Raw genomic sequence first — 17,868 nt, forward strand, 5'->3', positions numbered from 1 at the left:
ACTGAAATTTTTGCCCATTCCTCCTTGCAAAACAGCTCGAGCTCAGTGAGGTTGGATGGAGAGCATTTGTGAACAGCAGTTTTCAGTTCTTTCCACAGATTCTCGATTGGATTCAGGTCTGGACTTTGACTTGGCCATTCTAACACCTGGATATGTTTATTTGTGAACCATTCCATTGTAGATTTTGCTTTATGTTTTGGATCATTGTCTTGTTGGAAGACAAATCTCCGTCCCAGTCTCAGGTCTTTTGCAGACTCCATCAGGTTTTCTTCCAGAATGGTCCTGTATTTGGCTCCATCCATCTTCCCATCAATTTTAACCATCTTCCCTGTCCCTGCTAAAGAAAAGCAGGCCCAAACCATGATGCTGCCACCACCATGTTTGACAGTGGGGATGGTGTGTTCAGGGTGATGAGCTGTGTTGCTTTTACGCCAAACATAACGTTTTGCATTGTTGCCAAAAAGTTCGATTTTGGTTTCATCTGACCAGAGCACCTTCCACATGTTTGGTGTGTCTCCCAGGTGGCTTGTGGCAAACTGTAAACGACACTTTTTATGGATATCTTTAAGAAATGGCTTTCTTCTTGCCACTCTTCCATAAAGGCCAGATTTGTGCAGTATACGACTGATTGTTGTCCTATGGACAGAGTCTCCCACCTCAGCTGTAGATCTCTGCAGTTCATCCAGAGTGATCATGGGCCTCTTGGCTGCATCTCTGATCAGTCTTCTCCTTGTATGAGCTGAAAGTTTAGAGGGACGGCCAGGTCTTGGTAGATTTGCAGTGGTCTGATACTCCTTCCATTTCAATATTATCGCTTGCACAGTGCTCCTTGGGATGTTTAAAGCTTGGGAAATCTTTTTGTATCCAAATCCGGCTTTAAACTTCTCCACAACAGTATCTCGGACCTGCCTGGTGTGTTCCTTGTTCTTCATGATGCTCTCTGCGCTTTAAACGGACCTCTGAGACTATCACAGTGCAGGTGCATTTATACGGAGACTTGATTACACACAGGTGGATTCTATTTATCATCATTAGTCATTTAGGTCAACATTGGATCATTCAGAGATCCTCACTGAACTTCTGGAGAGAGTTTGCTGCACTGAAAGTAAAGGGGCTGAATAATTTTGCACGCCCAATTTTTCAGTTTTTTATTTGTTAAAAAAGTTTGAAATATCCAATAAATTTCGTTCCACTTCATGATTGTGTCCCACTTGTTGTTGATTCTTCACAAAAAATTACAGTTTCATATCTTTATGTTTGAAGCCTGAAATGTGGCAAAAGGTCGCAAAGTTCAAGGGGGCCGAATACTTTCGCAAGGCACTGTATGTGATGTGATATTTTGTATTGTGATATTTTGTAATGATTTTTTTTTTTTAATTATTTAAATTGTTTTAAAAAATGTTCTCCCAATTTAGAATGCCCAATTATAATTTGTTTTCTCCTTCACCGCAGCGATTCCCCACACAAGCCAATACACCTAGGAACTAGAGAGCAGATGTCCGCAGGCTACCGACCTCTGGAAGACAAAGACCAGCCCAGCCCTGCAAATCTTTTGGCCTGTAGGGGTCGCCGCAGAGCAGTGAGGAGAAACAGTCTAGGCCGGATCCCACATCCAACCCTGGGAGCGCCAAGGCCAATCCGGCGCACCCCCAGAGTCACCAGCTGCCTCGCACAACCAGGATTCAAACTTGCGATCTCTGATTGTATGACTCCTCCTGCACGCTGCGGGGCAGTGCTTTTACCAGGTTAGCCATTCAGGGACCCCCGTAATGTGATACTTTGTAACAACTGTAAGACCCCCTGGATAAGGGTGTCTGCTTAATAATAATAAAAATAAAAATAAAAAGAATAATAATAAATAAATGACCTAAAACCCCATTTTCTATATAATCCATACTGTATATGTAATTTTATATATTCATATGTAATTTATACTTTTGGAACATAGCATTGTTACACTGACTAGTAAAGAGTTATTTAATAGTTATCTAAATTATTAAATCTGTTAGAACACATGCAACACATTTAAAAAAAAAAAACTAAATATTAAGGGGAATTTTGGGTTGTTAGGAGACGAACCAGACAGGAAAATCAGAAATGGCATCTGCTGAAACAACAAAAAGAAAACATACCAGCAGAACTAGCTTACAGATACTGAAATAATAAGGGAAAGTTATTTTGTAAAATGTTTTTTGTGTAATGTTTTCCTCAAAGAGGATAAAAGGGACTGAAATTGCAAATAAAATAAGTGCTGGCTAGCGAGGGATAACGGAAGCAAGCTTTTTTAAAAAAATGGACAGGCTATGCAGAAATTCTGGCCAAAGCTGTAGAAAAAAAAGCTCCAGATTATGTTACAAAAATGTTAATGGTTGCCTAGTGCAGAATGTATTGCTCAAGCATTTTTCAATGTGGTTAATGTGTTTCCTGCAAGAGCTGAAGTGATGCCAAAGAACAATGATATTATTTTATGAAACTGGTGCAATGTTCTCCGAAATTCAGGAATAGTGTTAGCAATTGTGTCCTGCAATTTAGAAATGTTGAATTTTTTTTTCCAATGGTGCAGTGTCTTTGAATAAACCCTGCATACTTTCTCTAAGATGTCTTTACTTTTGTTACTTTTTTTTTTTTTTAGTAATATCAGTCTACAGGCCTGGTGGAGACATCTATGATAAGTAACACATGGGCAAATGGGCAGCTCACCTTTGAGCTTCTACAACTAGGACTATAGAAATTACTAATGTTTCACAAGGAACAATCTCACAAGTTTGGTGTCAGTCTCAGCTTCAGGGTTACACCCCAGCTTGGTTATTAAAGGCTGTAATTATGTCTCGCATTCAATATATGGGGTCAGGTTGGATCCTAATCCATGTCGCACAGAACGACTGATACTTGGCTTCTTATTGGCATGATACATTTAAAGGGAGTTTTTAATTCTAAGTTATTATACCTTTTATAATTGTAATACAATTCAACAATTGTGGGGCTTGTCAACTATAAACCCTTGCACCCATCACTTCAGAGCAAACCGATCAGTCACCTTAATCATACAAATGTTCCACAAGCTGATCACATCTTCCTGTTTTAGAGTGTAGGCTTAATGGCCTGGCTATTTTTTACTGGGATTGAGACATTCAAAACCAGCCACTCTTAATAAACTATGAACTATTTGGGAGGCTGTGTGGTCCAGTGGTTAAAGAAAAGGGCTTGTGACCAGGAGGTCCCCAGTTCAACTCTCACCTCAGCCACTGACTCATTGTGTGACCCTGAGCAAGTCACTCTAGTCTCTGTGAGTTGCCTTGGATAAAGGCGTCTGCTAAATAAACAAATAATAATTATAATAATAACAGACCGTTCCTCCTGATAACAGTGCTAGTTTGTGGCAAGCTATTTGAATAGTTTATTAATGAAAGAGATAGGGGTCAGTTTGAAATGCAATTACTGTTTAGTTTTGAGGCATTTGTAATTGGACCTTTTCCCATTTTCAGGTTGACTTACATGCCTTTCCCATATTCAGTGAGACAGTAATCTAAACTAAATACAAACACAAGAAATATGTAATTATTAATTGATTTTGGTACCAAAAATACTGACTGCTTTATACTTTTAGTTGTAATATATTTTTGGTTTAGTTTTACTAACCTACATATTAAATACATTACTCATACCCATGGCAGACCAATCTTGTTAACAGTTGTATTATACCCTGACAATGTTGGACTCATCTTTAAACAGACATGAGGTATTAGAGTCAGACAACTATAAACAACTGTATATGCCTTATACATAGACACGAACCACATATCAATAAAACCCTTATTGTACGTGACAAACCTTAAGCATCCTCAACCTTTTGTTTTTTACAGTTTGATTAATGGCATAGTGTATGAAGACGGCTGTCCTGATAATTTAGGACTCATCTTTAGCAGACGTGAGGTTTTAAAACCATAAATGTATGCTTTGTTTAGAAATGAACCACTTGAGAATAAGACCATTATTATGCTTGAATACACTTTAGCTTCATAAACTTAAAAGGTTTTTTTTTTGTTTTTTTTTTGCAGTTCTTGATGACTGTCCTTTTGTTTCAGGTGCAATATCCACTCTATTTCCTTTGTTGTATAATTTGGCATTTAATTCAATGAGACGGTAATGTTTCATTGTATTACAAGTTGTCAAACAGACAACAGTAATTGTTGAACCTTTGTTATACAGACGATGCACTTGTTCAATTATAAGCTTGGTATAACACTTCTTTTAACATGTTTTTGAGGGCCTTGTATATATTAATATAATTAATCTTTACTTTAATATTTTTTTTCATTTTATTTATTCGTTTTAAATATTTGACATTCCCCAGTTTGGCGTTCCCATTTCCTCTAGTGGGAAAGCTGCAAACAGAAACACACTCGGGGTGATTTTATTCCTTGGTACAGCTACTTTTGAGGATTAGAAAATATCTTGTCAACCTGCTTCCTCCTAGAATTGGGATGAATGCTTGAGATGTCTGTTGCCTCTCCTTTGACCTCACCTTTCTCTAAGGAAGACACCGGATAAGGTCCAGTTGCTTGCCTCCCATTACAGATCTACTGTGCATCTGCAAATCTGAAATGGTTTCACTTTGTTATTCTTTGTGATAATTTCTACTTTTTATTACAGATCATTTAGTATATACATCCATGGAGGTGTATTTCCATACTTGTTTAGTATAGCTTTTTCATGAAATACTTTACAGCTAACGTAAAGGGTGTTGTGCAATCTGTGGATCTGCCATAAAAATCTATTCTTGAAAAAACTGATTTTGATTAACGGCATAGCTGTTTACATATACACTACCAGCTTGTGTCTCTCCCAATACAATGCACTGCTGTTTTACACATTAATACATTTATGCAGTGGTTTATTTAAAAAAAAAAACGACTATTAATCCAATTGAAATAGAAATAATAGTAAGCAATAAAGGATTTAGAAACTTAATGTTTCTTTATGCCATTTGTTCCAGTTAGATCAACCCCAGTGGTTTACATATGTATTATTTGCAAACTGTATATGCATATAGCATTGCATAACAGCAAAACTGTCAAATTTAAAATTCCTATTGCAATCCAAGAGAAATGAGTCACTGCTAATTTAGTATGATAAGGAAAAATGTTCCTTAAATTTAGTTTAAAAAGACTAAAAAATAAATAAAATAAATACTTTAATATTATCCCTTTAATATTTTGTACTGAAGTGCCATAAAAGGTCACTGTTGTCACTCAGAAAAGAGTAGTTTGACTAAGTTTACTATTGTGCACATGTAAAATAAAAGTATAAATTGCTGCTGTCGGACTTTGCCTTGGCCAAGAAATACTGTGTTCAATTTCAGTTAAGCATAATTATCTAATATATTCGTATAGGCCTCTAGAGGGTGCTCTACATAAAGTACTGTATCAATGAAGCTGCTCTTTGAAAAATACTGGTGTACATGTGCCAGGGTCTACTACTGTTAATTCCAGGCAAGTATTCGTTTTTATAATTAGGCTTCCAGGCCAATAGGGCTGGGAAGCCTCTTATTGCTGGGATTATTCTTATTATTCTTTCCACCAAAAGTTACTCAAAAACTGACGAAATTGGGTAAGATGGTAGATGTTAACTGAACATATGTCGTAGGTCACATGGTTTGGCCGCCATATTGGATTAAAAAAAACATTTTGCCTAAATGTAGAAATTCGTCTTTCGAAAACCACTTATTGCAGAGTGCTGAAAGTTGGTATAGTTGTTGAGGGATAGTTCAAGATTAACTGGTGTTCGTAAGAAGCTGATAGGTTGTGTGGTATGGCGGCTATGCTGCATGACATCATAATCACATGGTACAGACGTCATAATCACAAACTACAAAGATCTTCTCGCCAAACATGGCGACCACATTGGATGACACCATCAACATACAAAACTTTCTTACAAAAACCTCTCTCTGAAACCACTAGTCCGATTGAACTAAAAATTGGCACACATGATCCTAGTGTGGTTGTCCTTAAACGTTGTTCAATGGAAGTTGCTACAACAAAAAACATGGCAGCCACGTTGGATGACATCAACAACTTACAAAACTGGCTAATAACTCAGTGTAGAGTGCAGATCGGGCCATGGTTACTATGGAACACATATAGGAACCCATGTGTGCCCTATCAAAAAATGTCATTGCCTGTGACCTTTGCCTCTCAAAGGCCAAATGTAGAACTGGCTTATAACTCCTGAGAGAGTGCAGGTAGGGTCATGGTTACTATGGAACACATATAGTAACCCATGTATGCATTCTGCACTATTTGCTAAAGTGTTTGGTACTGTTACTGGCATTCTGCACTATTTGCTAAAGTGTTTGGTACTGGTACTGGCATTTTTCACTATTTGCTAAAGTGTTTGGTAGTGGTACTGGAAGCTGTAAAGTTGCTGGCAACTCTAGTTACCTTTATGGAACACACATAGTAATCCATAGGGCAGCAGTGTGGAGTAGTGGTTAGGGCTCTGGACTCTTGACCAGAGGTTCGTGGTTTGAATCCCAGGTGGGGGACACTGCTGCTGTACCCTTGAGCAAGGTACTTTACCTAGATTGCTCCAGTAAAAAAAAAAAAAAAACACAACTACTGTATAAAAGGTTGTTTTGGATTTCACACTGACCACCCAGACCTTCCCAATGAATGTACAGAAACAGATAAATAAAAAAAAAAATGGATTGCTTTAATACCAGAAATGATACAACTGAATACAGCTTACTTTGAGATGATTTACAAAACCCCCCTTCAAAACACCTTCCAGTATATCCCAGTACAAACGTTATCCTAAAAACCACTAAAACCTTCCATAAAACATTAGCAGGCTACTTGCGACTTCAGGGGGATATTATTAGTATTAAGATTATTCAACTCCACACAATATATTACCACAACCCGAACAATATAAGCAGCAGTTTGGTGAAACGGTAGTTCCAGTATATTCACCTGGGCCTCAAAAAGGCCTAAATAACAGTTTCAGGTCCAATAATTAATCCAAGTTGCTAAACATTGTCCCTGTAGAAACGCTAACAAGGAAAGGTAAAGTTGAAGGTGACCGATCCAAGAACCTCCTAATCCATTGGTTTATCCCAGTGTAAGGCTTATATTTAGCTCAAGACTTCCTGTGTCCTCCATTCAATTCCCCCTGGAACCACACATCCCCTTCCTGTACTTTTAGTTCCCGTTTTATAATGGACTGACAACGATAGTTAATTGGTGCAAATGGAAAACACCTGGCTGCATTTGGACTTTGAGGAATGGGACTATTTTCTCCTTCTATTCACCCGTGCTGTATTACAAATAATAAACATACTAAACTATAAATACATAGCACAGCAATACAAAATAAGCAGCAACATGCCTCTCTTTGGGTAATAAAGAAAATAAAATGTGAAGCATAAGTGCAAAAACCAAACTAACTAAATATAACAAATACAAAAGCATAATGTGCACAACCCCAACTACTGTATAGTCCCTCGTGACACACGATTCAGACTTATTTTGTGATATTGGTATGTAACATTCACATGAGCATATTTTGAACAATATTTATTATAGTCTTTGCAAGGATTTTTATTTCTGAATTAAATATTTTTTTGTCTGAATCAAGGGTAACACATACTTATTCAAAGAAAAACACTTCAGCCCATATTGACAACATGATACCTTGATGCTACATGTTGTCTGAAATATTTTCCGCATGTGTTTTCATCAAAAATAAAAACAACATCACAACATTGTTTTAGCCCAAACCCATTTTTTTTGATATTTTGATATTTTTTTTTACCTCGTGGCCAGTGAAATCTGAACCTTTTCTATGACTATAATTTGTCAGAATAAAAGTAGCGATTGACTTTATTCTGTCTCCAGGGATTATCATGTTACAAGTGCATAACAGAGAGAGCACCAATGCAATTTATTTTCCGTTGTTGAGAAAAAAAAAACTACTGGTATGCAGCCTAAAACAATGTGGCTCATGACTCAGAAGCTCCTGCAATTGAAACAATATCCTCTTTAGGATGTCTTTGTAGAAATAATAATACTGTCCCCAAGATACTTTTCTAACAAGCTAAGGACACAAATTGATCATCTTATAACAAAAGGACCAATATTCACAGCAGAGAAGAGAGAGTGAACAGGGGGATATACCCCCATATCAATTCCAAGAGGTAATTTTGTTACTTCAAATGTACCAAATTGATGCCTTACACAGAGCACATGTGAATCTATTTTATGATTCATCATTGTTTTGTTTATTGCATGCACTTATTTTTTTTCCTAAAATGCCTTTTTTCCCAGCTAAAAAGATCATACAAATTGGTACCAATGCTGAAGACAATGATCAAAGCTGTTGTTCAAGGTAATATGTTATTCATTAGTGTGCATTGTTGATTTGTTATTATATTAACACCACTATATATCTCCCATGGTGGCTATAATAAAACATTTTGGCATATAGAAATGTATTATTTTGCCAGCTGCTGTTGTGCCCCGAGGGACAGCAGAGAATGTAATGCTAAATTCACTACACTGATCGGGTTAGAAGTGTGAGATTAAGAAATATGTTAGCTAGGATAACACTCTTTTGTTGGGTGTAACTTTGACCTAGCTTTCTTTTATATATATACACAACAGGTACACCCTTACCCTAACCAGACTAGTCTTGCTAGTAACAAAATATAACCCGAGGGTCAGTCAGTCCACAAACAAGTTAATGCAGTAAACATTCCTGCTACAGTAATTAGATCTTGGTATTCATTTTTCTTTGAATCCCACAGACATAGATTGTAGGTTTCTGTCTTATGAAACAATATTGCTAATTAAGAAAAATGCTGTCTGCAAGTATGCAAATAAAAATATTAAAGGTTGTAATGGTTTAATTTAGAGCCATGGCAATGTATTGTCAGGACTTGCTGAAAATGGAAAGAGATCTGTATTGTATACCTTTATCTATCTTTATACGGACCTGCTGTCTCTGTGTAAATGGTTGTTTCCCAGCCTTTCTGACAAGTAATTACTGTGTAGGTTGATTTTTATGATGACATGGATGTAACAGCCACACCACACAGTGGAAGGAACCACATTTTTTGGTTTGGGAAGAGATTTGAAATGTTTGGAGAGGTATAGCATTAAGGTATAGTTCTCAGTACTCGTTTAGCACTGTCAGCAAAATTGAAAAGTAATTTATAAAATTAAACAAACATTTTTATGAGAAGTCTCTTTCAAAGGAAAACTCAGTTTGAGAAAAATAGTTCTACATTTAAAAAACAAATCTGTATTACCTACAAATATGTAAAATAGCATGCACTGAAAATATTAGTTTTTATAACATTACTTGACTGATGTAAACATGCTTTTTTTTTAACTTCCATGTGCCTTGTGGTATTATTACATTATATATTGCCTCTACTGTACTCTATCTTATGGGTCCTAAAAATAAGTTTTGATTGGTCATATAGAAGTTCCCATCTATATTTTGAACATTGTGACCAAGCCAACTAATTTATCTGAGATTTGTAAATACATACTGCCATCTTTGTGACAAAAATGTACAATGCAGAGTATATATATAAAATAAATAATGTAATTGTATGTAAAAATAATGTGATACCTTGTAACAATTGTAAGTCGCCCTGGATAAGGGCGTCTGCTAAGAAATAAATAAATAAAATAAAAATAAATAAATATATATATATTACAATTCTTAAAAGAAAATAAACCATCAGTTGGTAGGAAGGTAGTTGCCTCTGCTTACCAAATTGAAGGAGCTGAGAAGTAGAAGGGGTCATTAATGACCCCCCTCCCTCACAGAATTATACTAATTATCTCAGAGGTTTTCAATCCTTGTCCTAAATCACTTCCTAACAGTCTAGGTTTTTGTTTAAACCAGGAACAGTATATTAGCTTTGAACTGCATGGTGTTTTCCAATAGCATCTACTTGATGTAAACTTATACCGTACAGTTGCTGTTTTGTCGAGTTATTGGGGGCAGCAGTGTGGAGTAGTGGTTAGGGCTCTGGACTCCTGACCAAAGGATTGTGGGTTCAATGCCAGATGAGGGACACTGCTGCTGTTGCTCCCGTAAGAACCCAACTGTACAAATGGGTAATTGTATGTAAAGATAATGTGTAAAAAAATAATGTAATTGTATGTAAAAATAATGTGATATCTTGTGCCAATTATAAGTCGCCCTGGATAAGGGCCTCTGCTAAAAAATAAATAATAATAATTGTGATACAAAATTTAAAAAGCCATGATAAGAAAAAAATGATTTGAATTACAATGGGGTCTTTGGCAACACAATTTCAGATAAATACTGTGTAGCGTTTAGAGAAGGGAAAAAGTAAAATTATGTTTTATTTGTCGTTCTTTTTTTTTTCGAAACATATAGACAATGTGAATAAAGACAAACATGAAAACGCTGCCAATATAGCAGCTGTTTACTTTCAGTATTAACTAATTTGAATCAGCGGTTCTACAAGTATAAATGCTCATTCTTAGTAGTTTATACAGTATTCGTACATATGACGTGTTTAGCTGGACCAAGAACTAACAAGGCAACAGAAGCTGTGTGTTCCGGCTCCCCACGGGCGGAGCAAAGTGATTTATTCAGGAGATTGGTTTAAATTTCAAAACGTCCTGGGTGGAGCTCCAAGTTGCACGGTAGTCAGCCCCTGAGTTTGCCTTGAGAACTACATACATACTTCAGTACTTGACAATGTGAGAATGTGTGCATGTGTTTAGCATAGTCAGACAAAGTGCGATACAGAAAACATTTTTGTTTTCTTTTAAATCGAATTGTGTTGTGACACTTGACTGAAGAGTATTTTAAAACTGAGAGGATAATATTGTTCCATAGGTGGAGAAACGAAACGTGCCACTTTTTGTTTTGTAAATGCCCATAAGGAACTTCTGAAACAAAGGATTCTCTGTGGATGTTTTGTGTTCTGACTTTTGCTGTGGAGAAGACTATTAGTAACTGGTAATGTCGGAGGTGACTCTTCATTCATGTTTTATATACACCATTAACGTATAGTCCAGACGGACTTTTGTAGACTGTAATACATCTGGATTAATAAAAAAGCAAAAAGCATGGATAATTTTTTTATGGAGGTGAGTACAATATTACTGCTGTTACCGGTATATAATTAAAAGAAACATCTGTTATTTGTTGCTGTTGTTATTTTGAGAGAGAGAGAGAGAGAGAGAGAGAGACCAAATAAACGCAGCTTGACACATGAAATGGAAGTTATTTGTAGGCTATTACGCATGCATTTTAAAATAATCGAAAAAATAAAACTGCCTGTTACAGTAAGTAATATAAGAAATGTTTATGAAACAATTTGCTTGCCTTCTGTTTTGTTGCATTGGTAGATTATTTATTTAAGGAAATACTGAGTGTAAGCATGCAAAACTAAACTTGTTTTAGGGCTAAACTTATGTGGTGCGCTTGTGATGCTAGTATAACACGTATTTATACACAGCGCACCTTGGTGGATCCCTGCCACCTGCGGTTTCTCTTTGGAAATGTCTCTGGACATTTACTCCTGCTGATAACATGTTAGATTTGCGCAATTCAGGACATGTCGGGTAAGGTGCATCACCTCAGCAAGGATGTGTCTGGGTAAATGTCTTGGTTCCCCCGATGGTTCTGGTATTTCCTTTAAAAGGAGGGGAGGGGGTTTGTTTGAAAAACAAATATCAAAGAGCTGGAACAGTATATACAGTATTTGAATTTACTGAGCGGCCATTGGTTGTATGATTCCTTTTGATGACAGATGGACAGTAATGCACCTGTGTCATTTACATGTAAATATAGATATAGAAACCCATTATTGACATTTATGTTCCAAGTTTTATTGATATATTTTTATTATTACTGTAAATCTTATTTGGAACAGAATGTTTTATTATTGTTAATTGTGACAATGGTGACTTCCTGCAGAATATACACAGCTGGAAGCATACCGAATCATCCTGCTACAACACTGCTATTGCCATATACAGTGTGATCTATTAATTGTATCACAACTTGAATTCATGAATGGCCAGGCCACAGCACAGATCGCAGAAGAATTTTTGAAGCGTAGTCCAATTTAAGTAAAGAATTGCCAGTTGCCACTGGAACTGGAACTGGAAACTTGAATTTTTTTCAGGCATGGTGAATATTGACTGATTTTCCACTGTGTAAAAAAAAATTAAAATAACTTAACATAATTAATTACACAGGAACATTTTTGCTTATTTTTGTTTGTCCTGTGTGTGACAAATTTACAATTTGATTTTGTTTGTACTTGCTAGAACCAAAGTCATTGTATTTGTCTTGCTCTTAATAGTATTATTACTTGTACTGTGATTCTTGAAATGTATTTGTTTACGACTGTAAGTCGCCCTGGATAAGGGCGTCTGCTAAGAAATAAATAATAATAATAATAATAATAATAATAATAATAATAATAATAATAATAAAACTGCCCAGAAAGAAGGTTGGAAAAAAATCTATTTTAAATTTGTAAATTCTAATATGAGATGATTAAAACAGCACAAAACCACTCCCCCTTTCAGAATTTTATAGACAAATGGTACTTAGTCCAGAAGGTACAAAAAACAGCTGACCGGTCTTTCTGTCAAAACTGCAAGCGGTCAAATATTTTCTACAGCTTTTAGCTAATCTAGCTGAAAACAAAGGACCAGTCTTTGAGCTAAAGGGCAGACTAAAGTTAGAACATTAATCACAAATTTCACTTTTTTTCTCTAGAATAAAGATACAGCACCATCTGTCACATTATGTTGGCTACATTAATGCTCATTTAAAAGCGGTGTGAAAATGTGGTATGCAGCCTGGGTAGGACTGGTTGTTATCTGGAAACACTCCTTAGGTGAAATACCTGTTTTTATTCAAATTTCATAACAGGCTGTCTATCAGGAAGTGAATGTTTATTTACCTGTCGGTTACTAATCCTGAGAAATGATTATATTGCTCACCTGAGAATCAGTTGCTAAATGAAGGGATGGTTTCTGTAATTTACTCACAAAGAAATTGCTGTAATATAAGTTTCACCTCTTTTGTGACTCATGGATAGAGCCTTAGTGTGCTGTATAAAACCTGTGGGAAAGCACAAACACATGTATATGTTTAGAAGTAAAACAATTATGACGCATGTGTTTGTTTTCTTGCATTTTAACAGTACATTGCATAATATGTGTTTTGCATTACTTTGGAAGGGTGCTTTGCCACTTTTTGTTGCAGAGCTTTAGTATAGAATGAGAGTTTTATATAAAAACAAAAAGGCATTGCAAATCTTTAGAAGTTGCAGTGCTGACGTTTTAAATACACGGTTTGCTTTGAAAGAAATATTGGTGTTTATTGAATCAGGGCCTTATCTGATGACTGGCTAAATAAACCTGCATCTCTTTGAACCTCTGGTAGGGGATGGAAAAGAATAGTTTTCTTTTTCAGCAGGAGCTCAAAGGGTATAACTAACCTTAGGATGTGATTGTAATTATGGTTCTTCTATATTTATGGAGGTTTTTAAAAAGGACAGAATAAGAAAAAACAGTGCTGACTGTGTGGCATTATAACCAAACGAGCAAGATGGGCTGAATGGCCTCCTCTCGTTTGTAAACTTTCTTATGTTCTTATTATTTAATGCTACTACAGCTTTTGTTTGTTTTGTTATTTGGCACTTTTGAAAATATAGCATAAGAAAAGTTAAACTCAAACTATCTTTTGAAAATTTAGCGTTTTAGTTTTATCTTTTGTTTTCCAAATACTCATGAGAGAAGATTATTGTTAAAATGCCTGTATACTGAAAATAATTGTATATGCCTCAGAATTTGGTGTGTTGTTTATTTTATTTGTACACAAAAATGGTCACAGAAAACTTCTATATTATGAACAGATAAAAGTAAATAATCAGTTTCTGTGCCTGTACTGTGTAAACCTAAATAGTTTTAAAATCCCATTTTCCTAAAATCATTAGTTCAGTTAAGTGTTGACAGTGACTCCTGTTCTCTCACTATTAGCATTCCCTACATCTTTAGCAACTATATGATTATAAATGCTTTATGCATTTGAAATACTGTATACTGTCTACTAGTTATAATGCATAATACATAACCTATTTATTAAGAATGTGTTACAGACTGAACAGCTGTATTATAATACATTTTATCATAATACAAGAGCTATCTTTTTTTCATTCAAATAAACTAGCAGCAGCCCCACACCCTTCTATTGTACACATTTCATAAAATAACAAACATACATTTAAGGGAGATAAATACCTCTGTGTTTAAGTGACAGCTGTTGATCAAAGAAAATGCTGAACTGTCGGAGCACTTAAAAGGGGAATACTTCACTGTTGTAAATTACAGATGTGGGGTTAATTGTTACCATTGCTGACTTGCACGCGCCCCTATTGTATAACAGGCAAGGTCTCTGTATTGAACAGGGACTTAAATGACTCCCCCTTAGGATCAACAGCTCATGGCACCCAATGGGAGTAGGAAGATTTGAACTCCCATTGTGTTCCCCAATTACATTATATCTGCAACCTGTGAAGCATTATGCATAGCTTTAGACTGACAAATCCTCATCACAGAAACAAAGGCTGCTCTATTTCTAAAACCTTTTAGATGCTTAAAGACCAGAGCAATAAATAATATTTCTTAAACTTCCACATAACAGATCCTGAAGCATTATTCATTTGGTTATTAGACATGTTGTGCTTTTTAGAGATCCTGGCCACTAAAAACACTGTGAACGCCTGCAGCATTCATTTTCATAAATAGTGAAGTAGTCTCTTATTTTCACTTTATCATTAAAGAGTATACCAGACCTTTATATTTACTTGAAAGCCTGAAAGGCCTATAACATCATTAATTGTTCTTGGCAGATAGAGTTTAGAATCCCATCCTGTACTTGGTAAGTCCTTACCATTTCAATAGTTAAGTACAAACCCAGGCAACAGAATGAATTTGAATTGGGCACCATGAATGCAAGAAACCTGGCCAGCGTGACAAGGTTGTAGACCACCATAATAGATTGGACCAGTGGGAAGATAAGGGTGGAGATGTTGAAGGGAAGGCATGGAAATTAATCAAATGCAACAGGGACAAGTTACTTATTTAGGTTTTCTGGTTAGAATTAGATGGCATGTTGTGTGTAGGAGGCAGTCCTTTTGAACCCAAGTTTCAAAACTTCCTTACTGTATGTTTTAGTATCAAAGGAGAAAATGCATCCTATCATCAGAAGTACAAATGCTTGTATTTAACAACACTAGTGAGTGCAATTGTATCTTGAATGGGACAACAGCATATGTTGGCACTAACAAGATCAATAACATAATGACCTTCTGGGTCTGGTCTATACCATTGCATGGTGATCGAACTTGCTGAACATTAACCAAAAACACTGGAAATTAATTAGAGACTGCCCTGTTAGCCTTCATACTGCAGAGCACCAGAATGTTTAAATAATATACCCCTTTGTTAATATGTTATACATAAAGTGAGTCACGCGGTTGGCATGTGACAACTCAAGAAGTCATTCTGTTCAAGTGAAGCACAACACCTAGCACCAGCCTCAGACTTGAAATAATGATGCTCTTTAAGAAATTCTGAGATTACAGTCTGCCACTGTGGGATTTTAAGTATTTTTCATAATCTACCTAAAGTTCTACTGTAGTAGTTTTTCTTAAAGACTAATTGGTATGAATTTGGCGTTACATGAACCTTATGTGTTCCTGTAAAATAGGGAACATAACCTTTTGCTCTTTGAAATACCGCTGACATACAGGTGCTGTATAAATGATAAATGTACATGATTGTTGTTATAACATAAGTGTGTGAGGGGGAAGGGGTATGGTTGTGCTCCATGGTGTACAACATAACTTATGTCATGTATATTTTTCAAGTGCTGCAAGCATATCTTGAGACAGAGAGAAGCCCAAACTATATCAGTCCGAAAAAGTGGAGTACAAGTTGTGTAGGATTGGATATGATACGGGATACTTCAGTTTTAGTGCTCAAGACAGTATTACGGTGTTCATTATCATTGATTTACTATGGAATACTGAAAAGGTGTTTTTTCGGATTTCAATTGTCGACACTTGCAGTACATGGTACTATAGAGTCAAATTTAGAATTTAACAATGGTTTTAATACTATTTTTACAGTTTGAATTGAAAAGAAAAACTGCCATGAAATGTGTTTTTTAATCGTTTCTTCCAAATTGATATGGATAGCTTATTTTGACTTCTACATATAGCTGCATTTTTGTCCAAGAAATGGATTAGGCTGTGAAAACAATGACCTTCTCAAGTGGCTTGCAGTTACTGAAATGCAGTGTGGTCTTCAAGTTCTGAAACCCCCTAATGGTTTGTACAACAGCAGTATTCATAAGGCCTTTCAAGTATTTATGTCTGAATTCCTAGAATTATCCTTCACTGTTGACAACGTATGGTGTTAAAAGGGCTAAGGTGTATTGCAGAGATCAATCATGCATTTCAGAAGCCAAAATACTTCTATTGTAAGCGATCAAGTAAAGAGAACAAAAAAAAAAAAAAAAGCTAAGAATCAACAGATACATCATGAATATTCAAGCATTTTTCCATTTTAGGCTTTTCAAAGGCTTGCTGGTCTTATATGAGCTGGAAATATATCAATGTTTAGTATTCAGTTAAGTGCATGAGTTTTTGTTGTAGTCTTCCGGTTGTACAGACGTGCTCAAATTTGTTGGTACCCTTACAGCTCATTGAAATAATGCTTCATTCCTCCTGAAAAGTGATGAAATTAAAAGCTATTTTATCATGTATACTTGCATGCCTTTGGTATGTCATAGAATAAAGCAAAGAAGCTGTGAAAAGAGATGAATTATTGCTTATTCTACAAAGATATTCCAAAATGGCCTGGATACATTTGTTGGTACCCCTTAGAAAACATAATAAATAATTGGATTATAGTGATATTTCAAACTAATTAGTTTCTTTAATTAGTATTTAAGTTAGTTTAATTAGTAATTCAGCCTATTTAAATGGAGAAAAGTAGTCACTGTGCTGTTTGGTATCATTGTGTGCACCACACTGAACATGGAGCAGAGAAAGCAAAGGACAGAGTTGTCTGAGGAGATCAGAAAGAAAATAATAGACAAGCATGGTAAAGGTAAAGGCTACAAGACCATCTCCAAGCAGCTTGATGTTCCTGTGACAACAGTTGCAAATATTATTAAGAAGTTTAAGGTCCATGGAACTGTAGCCAACCTCCCTGGGCGCGGCCACAAGAGGAAAATCGACCCCAGATTGAACAGAAGGATAGTGCGAATGGTAGAAAAAGAACCAAGGATAACTGCCAAAGAGATACAAGCTGAACTCCAAGGTGAAGGTACTTCAGTTTCTGATCGCACCATCTGTCGCTTTTTGAGCAAAAGTGGGCTCCATGGAAGAAGACCCAGGAGGACTCCACTTTTGAAAGAAAAACATAAAAAAGCCAGACTGGAATTTGCTAAAATGCATATTGACAAGCCACAATCCTTCTGGGAGAATGTCCTTTGGACAGGTGAGTCAAAACTGGAGCTTTTTGGCAAGTCACAACAGCTCTATGTTCACAGACGAAAAAATGAAGCTTTCAAAGAAAAGAACACCATACCTACAGTGAAACATGGAGGAGGCTCGGTTATGTTTTGGGGCTGCTTTGCTGCACCTGGCACAGGGTTCCTTGAATCTGTGCAGGGCACAATGAAATCTCAAGACTATCAAGGCATTCTGGAGCGAAACGTACTGCCCAGTGTCAGAAAGCTCTGTCTCAGTCGCAGGTCATGGGTCCTCCAACAGGATAATGA

At 36.1% G+C, this 17,868-nt stretch overlaps 1 protein-coding gene across 2 annotated transcripts in view; it reads left to right on the forward strand.

The window, feature by feature from the left end:
• The first annotated feature begins 10,659 nt into the window (after positions 1-10,659).
• The window catches only part of LOC117400356 (unconventional myosin-X-like), a 101,986-nt gene continuing 94,777 nt past the window's right edge, over positions 10,660-17,868 (forward strand). For both annotated transcript variants that reach the window (XM_059023103.1, XM_059023104.1), the window contains exon 1: positions 10,660-11,141. In XM_059023103.1, the coding sequence (XP_058879086.1) occupies positions 11,121-11,141 (21 nt within the window). In that variant the 5' untranslated portion in view covers positions 10,660-11,120. The remainder of the gene's footprint in view (positions 11,142-17,868) is intronic.

Source organism: Acipenser ruthenus, chromosome 4 (genome assembly GCF_902713425.1).
Source record: "Acipenser ruthenus chromosome 4, fAciRut3.2 maternal haplotype, whole genome shotgun sequence".
Taxonomy (NCBI): Eukaryota; Metazoa; Chordata; class Actinopteri; order Acipenseriformes; family Acipenseridae; genus Acipenser; species Acipenser ruthenus.